This window comes from Esox lucius, chromosome 15 (genome assembly GCF_011004845.1).
Source record: "Esox lucius isolate fEsoLuc1 chromosome 15, fEsoLuc1.pri, whole genome shotgun sequence".
Classification (NCBI taxonomy): Eukaryota; Metazoa; Chordata; class Actinopteri; order Esociformes; family Esocidae; genus Esox; species Esox lucius.
This window is the reverse complement of record NC_047583.1, coordinates 11824998-11840106: the sequence shown is the minus strand read 5'-3', so window position 1 is coordinate 11840106 and position 15109 is coordinate 11824998. Positions and strand designations below refer to the sequence as shown.

The 15109-nt window shown below is 39.7% G+C and overlaps 2 protein-coding genes across 4 annotated transcripts; one reads left to right on the top strand and one right to left on the bottom strand.

Moving 5' to 3' along the window:
* The first annotated feature begins 245 nt into the window (after positions 1-245).
* LOC105015808 (histone deacetylase 1) lies at positions 246-8134 on the top strand. 3 transcript variants are annotated; one of them, XM_010879221.5, is made up of 13 exons: positions 246-389; positions 1352-1464; positions 1592-1709; positions 1821-1895; positions 2014-2152; positions 2313-2454; positions 2625-2717; positions 2831-3080; positions 3239-3347; positions 3839-3969; positions 4757-4912; positions 5295-5349; positions 7172-8134. In XM_010879221.5, exons 1-13 carry the CDS (start codon positions 338-340, stop codon positions 7197-7199), a joined length of 1461 nt encoding a protein of 486 aa, XP_010877523.1. In that variant the 5' UTR covers positions 246-337; the 3' UTR covers positions 7200-8134. The 3 variants fall into 3 exon arrangements, with proteins under 3 accessions (XP_010877523.1, XP_010877522.1, XP_010877524.1); XM_010879220.5 differs by having other exon boundaries at positions 4757-4960; XM_010879222.5 differs by lacking the exon at positions 246-389 and adding an exon at positions 672-803 and having other exon boundaries at positions 4757-4960.
* A 1622-nt stretch (positions 8135-9756) lies between these two features.
* tmem54a (transmembrane protein 54a) lies at positions 9757-14908 on the bottom strand. The gene is made up of 6 exons (XM_010879219.5): positions 14714-14908; positions 13422-13630; positions 13043-13102; positions 11432-11626; positions 10829-10972; positions 9757-10245 (listed from the first exon to the last, which is right to left on the bottom strand). The coding sequence occupies exons 1-6, from the start codon at positions 14724-14726 to the stop codon at positions 10111-10113; spliced, it is 756 nt and encodes a 251-aa protein (XP_010877521.2). The 5' UTR covers positions 14727-14908; the 3' UTR covers positions 9757-10110.
* Positions 14909-15109: the final 201 nt, after the last annotated feature.

The following is a 15109-nucleotide window of genomic DNA, read 5'->3' as shown; positions in this document are numbered from 1 at the left end:
TATTTAATTCATGCTTGTTCAAACAAGAAATTTGAAATGTAAATGTCGTAATTTAATAAAATGTAACAAAAGGTACTCTGTTCGCTTACTTGTTTATTTAATTCATGCTTGTTCAAACAAGAAATTTGAAATGTAAATATCGTAATTTAACAAAATTTAACAATAAGTCGTGCTCAAAAAGATCCCCAAAACGTGCTTGTTATCTGTGTGATCTGTGTGCAACGCCCTCTGGGTTGTGAACTACTATTTGATTGGTTCAAGGGATGCTGTTTTTTTCTCCACTGTAGTTAGCTAGTCTGTGTGTACTAGCTAGCTAGCAACATTGAAATAAGGTAAAATGGCGCTGAGTTCTCAAGGAACAAAGAAAAAAGTTTGCTACTATTATGATGGTAAGTAGTGAGTGCTTTAATTATACATTTAGTAGTTGTATAATTTGCTTTGCTTAAGTAGACCAAATGTTTAAATCAGTGGTCGGATTAGCCAGCTAACGTTTACTAGCTAGCTAATGTAATGGTTAGCGTCTCCGGTGTGCAAAATGTTCTTGTGCAGCATCCCTAGCTAAGCTAGCTAAAGAAATGGCTTTGTGCAAGAGCGGGGCATTTCCAGATTGCGTACGTAGCTCATTTACAAATTGTTTACTAAAAGCAAGCTTTGGCATTTGCAGTCCTCCTCCATGTATAATAAAGTCAATAAACTTTAGACTTGTATTTTCAAGTTTTTGATTAGCCAACGTGTTAGACAAAAGAATAATTCATTAATTACATTTGGCTGGACCGAATTTGTGGAACGCTAACGAACGTTGGGTAAGTACGCTAGTTTTAATTAGCTACCTGAGGATGTTAACTTGTTCTCTCTTTACTGGTACAAATCGGCTGGCCAGGTGTTGGGACCCTCAATGGCTAGTGTACTGTATTATTCTGTAAGCATTGGAATCCAGTAAGCATGCTAATGCTAAATGATTAGCTATGTAGCTAACGTCAGTCTGATAGTCCTACATTGACACGTAATTAACTGAGTTATTTTATAAAAGTAAAACTTTAGTTAAGTTAATAAAGATAATGAAATGCGTAATTATTAGGCTATATGGGTAATTGTTGGGCCAGATTACAACGTTACGAATAACATATTTCACCGGACGTAGCTAATTACCAGGCTACCAATGACTTATGCTATTTAGCGAAAATAAAACATGCACCAAAAATAATCGGAACAGCGGCATGTTTCATTAAGATTGCTTGCTTAATAATCAACCAATCAAACACAAACATTTTGAAACAATTAGCTAGGACGATGCATCCATTGCCTTTAATGTCTTGGCTAATGTTCCCCGCCTTCCTCTTTTCGTTCTAAGGTGATGTCGGTAATTACTACTATGGCCAGGGGCACCCCATGAAGCCCCATCGTATCCGCATGACACACAACTTGTTGCTCAACTATGGCCTGTACAGAAAGATGGAGATATATGTATGTTGAAAATCCTTATTTTTTTTTTGTGTGTAAAAGATTCACGTTTAATAGTTCACGAAGGAAAATTCTAATTCCTGGTTTGTGAGACTCAGTAACCGATTTTCTCCATATCGGTCTGTTTCAGCGACCTCACAAAGCCAACGGTGAGGAGATGACCAAATACCACAGTGACGACTACATCAAGTTCCTGCGTTCCATCCGGCCAGACAACATGTCAGAGTACAGTAAACAGATGCAGAGATGTGAGTCTGGGGCAGGGTTAGAATATTGCGTGCGTAGCCAGATTTGTCAACACATTTTAGTTATTTTTAATTGGCTTATTATTTCTTTTTTTATCTGAAATTCCCTCACAGTTAATGTTGGAGAGGATTGTCCTGTGTTTGATGGCCTGTTTGAGTTCTGCCAGCTCTCAGCAGGAGGATCCGTTGGTAAGCTTATTTGATTGTCATGCGTATTTGCAGGTCAACCCAGTGGGATGAGACATTATAAATCCTGGATGCTATTTTTATTAATTCTGTGATTGGCTTATCTTCACATTTGTTTTAGCTGGTGCTGTAAAGCTGAACAAACAGCAGACAGACATTGCCATTAACTGGGCCGGAGGTCTCCATCATGCCAAGAAGTCTGAGGCATCTGGTTTTTGCTATGTCAACGACATCGTACTTGCCATTCTGGAGTTACTGAAGTGAGTACAAGAGTCCCACTGCTGTTAATCCAATACATGTTAATATTTATATAGGAAATTATGTAGCTGACTGATCACAAATTCCCATTGGGACATGATAGATAGACACAGAACATTTAATTACGATGAAGTATTTTGATGGTAAATCATCTTTCCCCAGATACCACCAGAGAGTTCTCTACATAGACATTGACATCCACCATGGAGATGGAGTGGAGGAAGCGTTCTACACCACAGACAGGGTCATGACAGTGTCCTTCCACAAGTATGGAGAGTACTTCCCTGGCACTGGAGATCTTAGGGTGGGTGTGTGTGTGTGTGTGTGTGTGTGTGTGTGTGTGTGTGTGTGTGTGTGAGAGATGTCATTGTTTATTAACTTCCTGGTTTGATTAACAATCAAAACATTTTCGGTGAGCTTTGAGTTCATCTTCATATTTGCAAGTAATTGACAGCTTTTGTATTTGTTTTGAAGGATATTGGTGCAGGGAAGGGCAAGTACTATGCTGTGAATTATCCCCTGAGAGATGGAATAGATGACGAGTCTTACGAAGCCATATTCAAACCTGTAAGTCTAACTTTATTCTCTCATCCCCTCCAGTCAGTCCCACAGACCCAGATGTAGACCCCGTTCATGTCCGTTTAGCCAGCCAGATGTTGTAATCTAATCTGTCTGCATAGATCATGGCTAAAGTGATGGAGATGTACCAGCCTAGTGCGGTGGTTCTTCAGTGTGGGGCGGACTCTCTCTCCGGAGACAGGCTTGGCTGCTTCAACCTCACCATAAAGGGCCATGCCAAGTGTGTGGAGTACATGAAGAGCTTCAACCTGCCACTGCTGATGCTTGGTGGCGGGGGCTACACCATTCGTAACGTGGCCCGCTGCTGGACCTACGAGACTGCTGTGGCCCTGGACAGCTCTATACCCAATGGTGAGGTCTCCTGCTACGCCTGCGATTTTATGTGTACTTTTGAGTTTTACTATCTTTTACAATGTTAGATGACAGGACAGAGTGTGTGTTTCAGAATGGACTCAACTTCAGCAGAAATCCAGTATGTCATTCTGATGATTAAACCATTAACATTTCAGAACTTCCATACAATGATTACTTTGAGTACTTTGGGCCGGACTTCAAACTGCACATCAGCCCGTCCAACATGACTAACCAGAACACCAACGACTACCTGGAGAAGATCAAGTAAGTCCTTAAATGCAACAAAGCATGTTTTCATCCACTCGTTGTCTACAATAAATAACTACAAACCCATTTTCCAAAAAGTTGGGACGCTGTGTAAAATGCAAATAAAAACAGAATTCACAGCTTTTACACAACATCCCACCATTTTTGGAAACTGGGCTGTAGGATAGTATTTCTGTCATTCTGTACTAGTCCCAGGCCAAGTCACTGGTCAATTATCGCACTTTGTGAGGGAAAACGTATGTAAGTTGTAATCTTTTGATTAAGTTGAGTAAAATATATTTACACAAAGCAATAAAAAAATGCCAACATGCTGGTTTCTCTGCTAATCCTCTGGGGACGGTCTGACATGGTCTTTGTTTGGGGTAGTCTTGAAGCACTGGATGGACTTGTACAATGATCACTATACAAATTAACTGTATATTCACACAGCACCGTAGTGCAAAACTAATTGCTGATTAATATGCCGAACTGTCCGTCTGTCCCTTCAGGCAGCGTCTGTTTGAGAACCTGCGCATGCTGCCCCACGCCCCAGGGGTCCAGATGCAGGCCATCCCAGAAGATGCCGTGCAGGAGGACAGTGGAGACGAGGATGAGGAAGACCCCAACAAACGCATCTCCAGTAAGTTACTGTTCACGTTTTTTGACCTGGCCGACAATAGGCACAAGTCACGTCTGACCAACAACACAACAAGGCCTTTTCTGGCCCCTTGAGGGGATTTCCACACAGATGTGGAACATGCATGTTGAAACTACACTAACAGTAGCCTGTAATGTGGCTGCAGGCCAAATGTGATTTAAACTAGTAACTGACAAGAATAGCAGGTTTATTACTGAGTAGAGTAAATGTGATGGATAAACTTACTTTTTTTGCCACTGGCCCATTATATAATGTGTCTGTTGGTTATGATTGTTTTATTCCAGGCTATGCTGGTACAGAAATGGCAAAACCGTAATGATATTATCAGACAATTGTTTTAAATTAATATTGTTATTGGTCAATAATTTTTCATCTAAATTGCTACAGTCAATTTGTCAGGGTAAATAAGCATATGCTTAATTTAAATTGTAGAAGACCTACATTTTTCCAATGATTATAACAACCAAAATTCTTGATATACCTTTTTTTGCAACAAGGACTAAAAATCCCAGACATTTGCAACTAAAGTTTTGGTGTTCATTTTGTGCATATTGATTGTTTGCCAATAATTTTGTGGCCAAACTTAATAAAAATGTCTGTTGATTAGTAATCAGCGCCTAAATTGCCGTTGCTGCTCCATTGGCATGCCGACATTTTCCTACTTGTAGTTAACATAAGAGTTGCACATTATCTATCCCCCAGTTATGCAAATCTTTGTCCCAGTTACCCCTGAGAAGATACGCTCACACTCATGTTCTCTGTTGTGCAGTTCGTGCCCACGACAAGAGGATCGCGTGTGATGAGGAGTTCTCAGACTCTGAGGATGAGGCTGAGGGTCAAGGAGGCGGACGCAGAAACGCAGCCAGCTTCAAGAAAGCCAAGAGAACAAAGACTGAGGAAGACAAAGAGGGAGAAGAGAAGAAAGGTGAGGAGAAGAAAGCAGGTGATGAAAAGAAAGCTGATGAGAAGAAAGGTATCACAATCATTTCATTCTTTTTTTTCTTTTCTTCATTCTTGTTTGATGCACATGCTTTTCTTTCTTTTTTTTAAATTGTGTTTGTGTACAACTGGACACAGTCATCTAATTTTTGAATCAGGGATGGATCACTTCAGATCAGCTAATGTAGTTAACCGAATGATCCTCATTTATACGTGTTTAAGAGAATTTCAATTAGTGTACAACCTTGAAAAGGAATTGACCTCAACCCTGATTTAAACAATTATAAACATTTAAATCACAGACATACCACGTCACCCTGTATATTTTACTTTCGCTGAATTATTTTCTTGTTGATTCTTTATTATAGAAGTAAAAGAAGAAGAAAAGCTGCCAGAGGAGGAAAAAATGGACACAACAAAGGGGTATGTGAACATTCCAAAGTCCATTTTAAACATGTGAATTGAACCTCAGGTAAGGATAAATAATTATATGAAATGGTTTATACTTGTGACCATTGGAAATGGTTTGAAGGTGTACTCCTGACTCAGGGTCAGCCAATGCAAATTGCCAAGATCCTTCAAAAGACCTATGACCACCGATACAAAATGTGTTTATGGTCATTTGGGGAGAGGAATCCACTGCTCTCTGTCTTTTGATTAGCTAGGATTGGGTGTCACTCTTGTCTTCCAGCCCAATGATTGGTTTACATCGTGGCATGTACCTGGAAAGAGATTTCATATGGATATGACCGGAGTGACTATGTGGTGGTTTCACAAACACAGATTAAGCCTAGTCTAGGACTTAGAAGAAATTCCCATGGAGCTTGACTTTAATTTAATCTGTGACTTAAACCATTGGTTTAAGTTCATGGTTAACTTTAAGCATCAGCTAATTTAAGTTGTCCAAGTAGTTATACCTGATGCAAGGCTACATGCTCGCTGTTCTCATTATATTATGCTTGCACATTTAGCCCTAAGCTTACTTCAGCAGTTGGCTGTGATTAAAAACGGGTTTCAGGTTTTGCTATTACAGAGAGAATATAATAAGGACATATAGCACAATTACATTTGTTTTAATGAAATTTACCTCTTGGCAAACTGCGCTAACATGATTTATGGAAAAGTAACAGTGATAATTAACTGGGATTTGGAGTGACCCTCCCTTTTTATAAAGTGTAAATCCTAAGTTTTCATTCACAGTGTAGGGTGGGAAAAGGATATGATCCCCTCGGCTAATGACTTCTCCAAAAGCTAATTGATGTCAGGAGTCGTCTAGCCTGGATTCCAGTCAATGAGACTATATTGGAGGTGTTGTGACAGCTGCTCTGCCCTATAAAAACACTCACAAATGTACTTTTTCTATTCACATGGGGCAATGCCTGATTGGAACCATGCCTCAAACAAAAGAGATCTCAGAAGACCTGATATTTATAATTGTTGATTTGCATAAAGCTGGAAAGTGTTAGAGTATCCAAAAGCTGTGATGTTCATCAGTCCATGGAAAGACAAATTATCCCTAAATGGAGAAAGTTCAGCGCTGTTGCCACTCACTAGGGGTGGCCATCGTGCAAAGATAATTCCAAGAGCCCAGCGCAGAATGCTCTGTGAGGTTCAGAAGAATCCTACAGTGTCAGCTAAAGGCTTACAAAAATCTCCAGAACATCTGTTAATAGGTCTGTGATACGTGAAACCCTAAACAAGAACAGTGTTTGAGAAGACGCCACAGAAGAAGCAATCGCTGCACACCAACATCAAAACCTGGGGAGGGAGCATCTTTGTCTGAGTCTGCTTTGCTTCCTTCGGGCATGGACAGCTTGTTGTCGTCCTAAGGAAAATGGTTAATTCCCAGGACTGTCAATACATTTTGCTAAATAATGTAAGGGTATCTGTACAACTGACACTCAACAGAAGTTGGGTGCTACAACAGGACGACAACAACCAAATACACCCAAAACACTCAAGTAAATCAACAACAGAATGGCTTTAAAAGGAGAAAATACACCCCCTGGAGTGGCCCAGAGTCCTGACCTCAACCCGAATGAGATGCTGTTACATGACCTTGAACGATTCACACCTAACATCCCAAGAATATCTGCTCAACACTTAGTGTAGGGCTAAATGTGTGAGCTGAAGTTATGCACTGCTATCATGTAGCCTTTGATCAAGTGTAACAATGTCAACTTTTTCTAAATTTCAAAAGTATGTACAACTCAGAACATTTATTTTTCCTTTGTTCTTCCAACAGGCCAAAAGAGGAATCAAAGACACCATGAGGAGTTGGTAGCCCTCTTAAAGCAATTGCACCTGTTCAGAATGGTTCAGTTTTTTTTAGACTAGTCACCTTTACTGGCTGCTGCAAAGGAAATTGAAAGGACTATACATTTTAATTACAGTTTCGGCCCCTTCTGATTTGGAATGGGCTAAACATGTATTTTCTATTACACTTAAAATGCTGTTCAAGGACAAAGTCATGAGTTTTGTTTTTTTAACTACTGTGGTTTTATTTTTTCCTGCTTTGTTCTGAATCTTTGTTTCTTAAAAACTGCTAAACCTTCCCCAAACAATTCTGTAATTCATAGTAAAGGCCTGGTACAAGTTAGTATGCTTTTTCTACATCTTTTGGATTTATTTAAATCATAAATCTGTTGGTATGTCATTTACCCCCTACCCTTTTGTGTTTTGAGCCCTGAGTCCCACCATTGTCCAGTGCCTTTGAAAAAGTAGTTAAAGCATGACTTTTAGTTCCACTACTCATGTACTTCTGTTACCTGCCAAAGCTACCCAGCTTAGCGTTGTTGTCCAGGCAGAAGTAACCTGAATCCTATTGCTATAGTACTGTATGTGATAAACTGAAATGTTTGTGATTGTCTTCCATCAATGTATTGTAGTTTTGTATTCACTGAGTCATTGTTTTGTACCAGTGACTGTGTAGGGCCCATGTCATCCCAGCATTATAACAAAACCAGCATTTATGGATTACTTCACTTGACCAGGATGTTCAGCAAAGGTATTTTGGTGAGACAGATTCCTTTAAGAGAATGTTTTAAATCTGAAGTAGTCAAGTTGGAGCCACTCAAATGTCATGACACACTTGGTGTTGTGTATATACTGATTTTATTCTGAAAACATCGTCATACCAATATTTGAAGGACCACACAATCTGTTAGACTATACTTTTAGAAACCAATAAACAATACTATGAAAAGCTTTTCTCATTCTACATATTATTGAAACATTTCCTGAGGGTTGCTGAATAAGAGATGCTAAAGTTACCTGAATGTGTAAGTAAATAACTGGTACTCTATGGTGAATGGTCATTCATACTTCAATAATGATCTTATCAGACTGTATTTTCTTCTGTGCCCATACTGTCAGTAGGTTTCTGGTACATAAAGTTAATGAAAAACAAATATCAAATGAATTAAACTCTTAATAAACTGAAATAATTATTGTATGGAGTTGTACACGGACACAGAGAATTTCAGAGATCTAAATGACTATTTTACATGCTTCTCTAACCAGTAAGGAGATCTTTATATTAAGAAGACAGTACAGAGATGCCCACTCTGAAAGTGTGGTGATAGGAACAAAAAGACAAATAGCCATCCTGAACTGATGTTTAATCCTGTTAAGGGAATATGCCCCCCATGCAAGATAGGTTTCCCAGGAAACACTTCAAGCAGTATTCTAATGAACGTTAACACTTCTAGTCTGCTTAAGTATGAGTGTCTGAGAGGAAAATAACTTCTCTAACTTCCTGTAGGGAAAGATGTGTGTAATTAAAAGAATAAACAATGTTCAGTAAATTTCTACCACAAGACCCTCCCACTAGCTAGAAAGAACAGGTTGAGATCATATGGGTTAAACAGAGTCACAGTACATGCATTTGTGTCCTTTCCAGCACTTGGGTTTTACACTTTTTAAAATACTGAAAGGAGAAAAAAAAGTTGAGAGCCTACACACCCAAGAGGAAAGTGGTTTGATTAATTCTGAGTATTTCTACATTCCATTCAACCCATGGCAGTTTTAGGTTAATTTACTAAGATGTGTAATAGGGAGAATCGTGTGCAATGGACCTGTGAGTTGAGGTTGTACTGAAGGTACACATTTTCAGTTAATGTGTGGGTATTAGGCCTACTGACACTTGATACTTCAAGTGGCTAATATGTAACATGATAGAAAACCTTTTGACTGCCACCTGCTGATGTGTGTCTGGGAGCTCTGCGGACTGGCATCTTCAGCAGAGTTTTCCATAAGGTAAATTTGGCACCATCACCAATTCAAGTAAAAGGCTATCATTTAAATTCTGCATAACACCACAGCACTTCATGAACGTTAAAATTGTCTGTTTGCTGCCATATGACTCCAGTGAAATGAGAAAGTAAAAAGGCTCTGAAACAATTGCTGTTTATATTTACAATCCCCTCATCAAAAGGGTTACTCATCGGGCTGACCGGCCTTCTCAATAGTCATTTGTAAATTGCAATTCATGGGGAATATTTATTTCTATGCCTAGGAAAAAATACAGATATTACACTTGGAACCAGCAACTTCTCTCCATCTTATTCATTGTTTAAATGGGCAAAAACATCAGTCCGAATATGCTTCATCTTTAGAAAAACCTTTCCATGCCAATATATAAAACATTTAAAAACCAACCCGAAACGCACCAACTCATGCTTAAACTTAAGGTAAAAGAGTCAATAAAGGGAAGTATAGTATTTATAGTAAGTTCATATTAGTAATATTTTCTTTTCCTACTTGATTATTTTACATAAAGGCCACACAAAGGGCCGGTGTTGAAAGACATTTTCAACTAATCACACCCTGAAAGTTCTTGCAGTTTACTGGTGAAATTCAACAAGTTACCAGTAATAAACCCTTTCTTGCTACCAAGACGGGAATCTGTAGCAGGGATTTTGTCAACATAGCACACCATTGGTGAGCAACAGCAGCTGATTTTTGTCCTCAAGTGCAAAATATCCCTTAACATTTTTTCTTCTCTAAATAAAAATTACCCCAGCAAAAACAAAAATGAGCCAAAGTTATCAGCTATCTGATGGCACTGTAACATAGATGAGCCACCACTCCAGTGAAATTTAAAGGATGTCAAAGTTCACCAAATGCGTCTTGAGCTGCTTGCATGCTGGTGGTCGATTAGTCTCTATAGCTCAGGCAGCTGGTTCAGACCCAGTCACTGTTCTCTGAAGGTGAGTCAGGCCTTAGCAGCTCATGTTGCTCAGCAGGTTCTGCCTCAGGTTCTGGCTCCGCTTCATTCTCAATAGTGGATGACATTTCAGTTTGAGACTGAATGCGCACCTGCAAATAAAAAAGGGTGTGAAACAAAATCCGGACAGACACACCCACCTGAGATACAGTGAACTACATGAGAATTCACACCCCTTTAACGCCTGGCCCCAGGGGGGTGTGGTCCAGTCAGGAGCTTACATCGCCACACCAGACAGGTTTTTGAAACACTGGAACTGGTACGTCTGGCATCGATGATTATTCCATGCTCAAAGTTGCTTCAGTCACTTGTTTTGCCCATTGTAACATTTAGTCAAATAACAACAGAATGCCTTGATGGACGTCTGCCTCCACAGTAATAGGATCGTTATAATAAAGTGTCAAAACATTTGGTTGATACAATATTTAAATCAGACATTTTGATCCAGTGAAAGGAACCAAACATTTTACGAGAGGGAAACGGATTGTCCATAACTTCATTTCATTCTGGGTAAGTTCTGAAGAATGCGTTACAGTACCAAATAATCTGGCTAGAAGTTTAGTTACTTTGTATGACCAGGCTCACACCTAGGTTTTAGCTGTTTCATACTGGCATCAAATACAAGTTCAGGTCTGAGGCAAGGAACCAAATTATACATGATGGTAGTTGGCGTACCCTTTTGGCATTGACGGCCTTCTTTCGTCTCTTGCATGTACAGAGGCGGAGGAAGGAGGTGCAGACGGCAAAACAGCGGCCTGAGAACACCACCTCCACCAAAGACATTAGGATGAGAGGCACCCACATGATAACAGTTGTTTCCTAGAGAGGACCAAGTAAATGTCAGTAGGGGCTCGTAGTATACTACTAATCTATGTACGTAAACAACCCATATTTTTATATAATCATCATGTTAAAATTACATTTCAATTTTTAAACTTTGATAAATTAATGGAATGGTAAACTCTACTATAAAATCAATCAAATATATTTTATAAAGCCCTTTTTACATCAGCTGTTGTCACTAAGTGGTTTTCCAAACACCCAGTCTGAAACCCCAAAGAGCAAGCAACAACAGGGTTGATGCACAGTGGCTATGAAAAACTCCCTAATAGGGTCAAAAATGTGGGAGAAACCTAGAGAGGAACCCTGAGTGGTTGCCAGTCCTCTTCTAGCTGTGCAGGGTGAACATGCTAAGAGTACACATTTTAATAAATAATAAATGCATGTGGGCTGTGTCCAGATTCTATAAATCTGCTACCTTTTGATTAAAGTACTTACATAAATCCTTGTGGGATCAAATGGGCACCCCATGTCAGGGTTGGTGGAGTTGTTGGTGGAGTCAGTTTGCGAGCAATATTTCCGCAGTCCCTGACCTCCATTCTGTATAGCCTTAACCATGGAAATGGTTAACCCCACAGATGAGGCAGCTGCCAAAAGGCCTGACAAAAAACTGAACACCAACAGCATCCACATCTGCAAGAACGTAAGAGGTCAATAAATAGCTCCTGTTATAGACATCAGCATGTACATATGCCCATAGATATTTGGATGGTGAAATAGGTAGCACAATACCCTGTAATAATAAAGTGAAAATGAAAAACTGAAATATCTCATGTACGGAAGTATTCAGACACTTATACTCGGTATTGAGCTCTGATGCATCCTGTGTCCTTAAATCATCCTCAAGATGTCTGTAGAACTTGATTAGTCCACCAGTGGCAAATTCAGTTGATTGGACATGAATTAAATCCAATATGAATTAAAAGACACACGTCTATATAAGGTCCTCAACTTCCCAGTGTATGTCGGAGAATTCCATAAATTCCAAGGAACTCTCCGTAGAACTCCAACTTAGAATTGTGTCAATGCATAGATCTGGGGAAGGTTATAGAGAAATAAAACAATGAAGCATTGAAAGTGGAAGAAGTTTCCTAGGGCTGGCCGTCCAGCCGAGCTAATCAGGCAAGAAGGGTCTTGGCCAGAGAAATGACCAAGAACCCAATAGCCACTCTAACAGAGCGTCAGAGATTCTTTGCAGGGGTGGGAGAACCTACCAAAAGGACAAATATCTCAACTCATCCATCAATTAGGACTTCACGGTGTAGAATCTAGATCAGTGTTTCTCAACTCTGCTCTTGGGCGCCCCCCCCCGCCCTGCATGTTTTAGATCTCTCCCTGCTCTGTCATAACTGATTCAAATGATCAGCTCATTATCAAGTCCTTGAGCTACATCAGGTATGTTAGGGCAGGGTTGAGAAACACTGGTCTAGATGGAAGCCACTTCTGAATAAAAGGGATATGACATTCTGCCCGAAGAAATAAACGAAATGGAGCAAAATACGGAAGAAAACACGCCCCATTGTGCACAGGACCTCAGACTGGGGCAAAGATTCAGCACATGAACAACATAAAGCACACAATTAAGACAGTGCTGGAATGGCTTCGGGGCAAGTCTCTGAATATATTTGAGTGGCCCAGCCAAAGCAAGGACTTGACCCTATTGAACATTTGTTTTGTGACCTGAAGATAGCAGTTCACCAACGCTTCCCATCCAATTTGACAGAGCTTGAGAAGAATGGGAGAAACTGCCAAAAAAAGAAAAAAAAGGTGTGATTGCTGCCAAAGGTGCTTCTAAAATGTACTGAACAAAGTGAAATACTTATGTATATGAGATATTTTCACATTTTATTTTCAATAAATTGGCACAATACAACAAACCCCGCCTCAGAGGCAGACAGTGAGTCTGAAAAAAAGGCCAGAGGACACTAAGCACACCCAGACACACAAGCAGGGCAAGTTCTAACAAATACCAACACAAAACAGCATTCTGGCCTGTCCAGCTCATTCTCAAGAGTGAGGTGGTAGTAGAGACTGAGGCCAAATATTTACCCAAATCCTCTTTTTCTTGTTTTTGGATAGGACTATGGCTGATATTCCAGTTATGATTCCCTGGGAAAACAGTAATGAGGTTACACATAAGCTAATACAAACCACAATCCACTGAGGTAAATGGATAATATATGGAGATATTATACAATGTTTATCCAGAAACAATGTCACCATAAGGTCACACTTTTCACAATATTCCATTTGGGCTAAAGGACAGTTTTGACAAGTCATTTATTCCACTATTGGCAAGCCTGTACTTCAACAAGCATGAACATAGGGCCAAACCACTGTGTATGGCTTAGACTACTAATACAGAATACACAGACCACACAGGAAACCCATGATCATGACAAGTGAGTTGGATGTTCACTTTACTCACCACAAGCCCTGCCACCAGGGCGATAATGTTGGACAAGGTATACAACTTGGCCCTGGCTAGAGACTGAATGTGGATGTAAATGTGGAGGTTCCTGAGCACGACGCCATGTACCAATGCTCCCAGCAACAAATTGACATGTCCTACCAGCACCATACCCAGACCCATTTTCATCAGGGTCTTTTTGTCCTGGAGATCAGCGCAGCACACACCTGGAGCAAAGAACAGCAAAGGACAACAACACTGCTGTAATTATTTAATTACTGAATAAAACAGTAAAGACTGAGTTCAATGTAATACCAGCGTTTCCTATGTAGGCATAATGTTTTTAAACAACCTGTGGTGTATAAAACATATAAATCTTGCTGTCACAGTGTACAGGGTGACACTGGTTAGGAGTCATGGGGTTCATTCATTCTGCCAAATGAAACATTTCAGTTGCAAAACAACTTAGTTAAATAGAATTAAACAGGGTGGTGGCCTAAACTTTGCTCAAATAAAAATTATCTAAGGAATGACATTGCTACTAAAATGTTTTGTTTGGTCAAATGAATAGACCTCAAGTTTGATCATTAATGTTTATATGAAGCAGAAAAATCTGGTTTAGTGAGCAGTGCTGGTTATGTCATCCCATGGTCTCCCCTAAGAGACAAAGCAACAATACTACAACTCAAGGCTTTGAAAACAAACCAATGTATTACAGTGTAATGTATTAAACCTAGTGTAATTACAATATAATAGACTTAGAGCTGATGCCTAGGTGGAAGGATTTTTACAATCTTCAACTATCTAAAATCCATTGTGAGCAATCCTACGAACCTGGAGGAGAGGGGTCTCTACATTTTTTACTTTATACCATCACAAAAGAAGCAAATGTACCCACGTAGCTTTTGAGTTATTCTCCCCTCAGCCACTACATGTCTTTTGATCTCAGTAGGCCTGTTAAACCAGTCAAATGATCTGTCATTTTCGCAAACAAAAGGTCCAACCGAAATTAAACTTCCGCCTTTTCCCCACAGTGCATAGGAGTGGGGGCTGCCATATTGGGCACCAATTTTGGTTACTTGCTCAAGGACAGAAAGACACGTTACCGGCTCTGGCATTCGATCAAGCAACCGTTCATGTTATAATGAATCTCAAAGACAGAAAGGTTCATATGCATAACTAGCCCAAAGTATTTTAAAACTGCGATATTTTGAACACATGGCATGGTAACTCACTTCTGTAGCATATATAACTTTAAACTGCTTCCAGGTAGACTTACCGAACAAGGTATAAAAGCACTCTAAACTCACCTAGGTTCACCATGTTGAATTACGGTGGCATTCAGGTCATTCTAAAGATATTCCCGTATCGCAATTGGAATGTTGAAGATGCGTAGCCCTTCAGCTTTTTTCGCCTTCTTTTCCACTCACCTGTGTAAAATCAACCTTTACCAGAAGGCGAGACAGCTAGAGACACGCCTTGATTGTACTTTTCAAAATTCATGTATGCAGCCTACGCTACCTACATCTCAATGGGCAATTTTTCACGCGCAAGGCCGATCTGCTTATTATTGTACCCCCTGCAAAAAACGGATAAGTCAGATCAAATAATACACTAAATAAATAATAATAATTATAAATAATAACATCGTATAACGATAATAATATGTTAGCATTACTTTTGCGTTTATCCGAGTCTCTTCTGAA

What these genes read in the sequence shown, in the direction of transcription:
- tmem54a (XM_010879219.5), bottom strand. An exon ending in CCCTGGTGGCAGGGCTTGTG is followed by an intron (nt 13,103 to 13,421) that starts GTGAGTAAAGTG and finishes CTGTTTTCCCAG; the next exon opens with GGAATCATAACTGGAATATC. An exon ending in TTGATCCCACAAGGATTTAT is followed by an intron (nt 10,973 to 11,431) that starts GTAAGTACTTTA and finishes GGTCCTCTCTAG; the next exon opens with GAAACAACTGTTATCATGTG.
- LOC105015808 (XM_010879220.5), top strand. Translation starts at nt 338, where the DNA reads ATGGCGCTGAGTTCTCAAGGAACAAAGAAAAAAGTTTGCTACTATTAT. An exon ending in ACAGAAAGATGGAGATATAT is followed by an intron (nt 1,465 to 1,591) that starts GTATGTTGAAAA and finishes GGTCTGTTTCAG; the next exon opens with CGACCTCACAAAGCCAACGG. An exon ending in GAAAGCTGATGAGAAGAAAG is followed by an intron (nt 4,961 to 5,294) that starts GTATCACAATCA and finishes TCTTTATTATAG; the next exon opens with AAGTAAAAGAAGAAGAAAAG.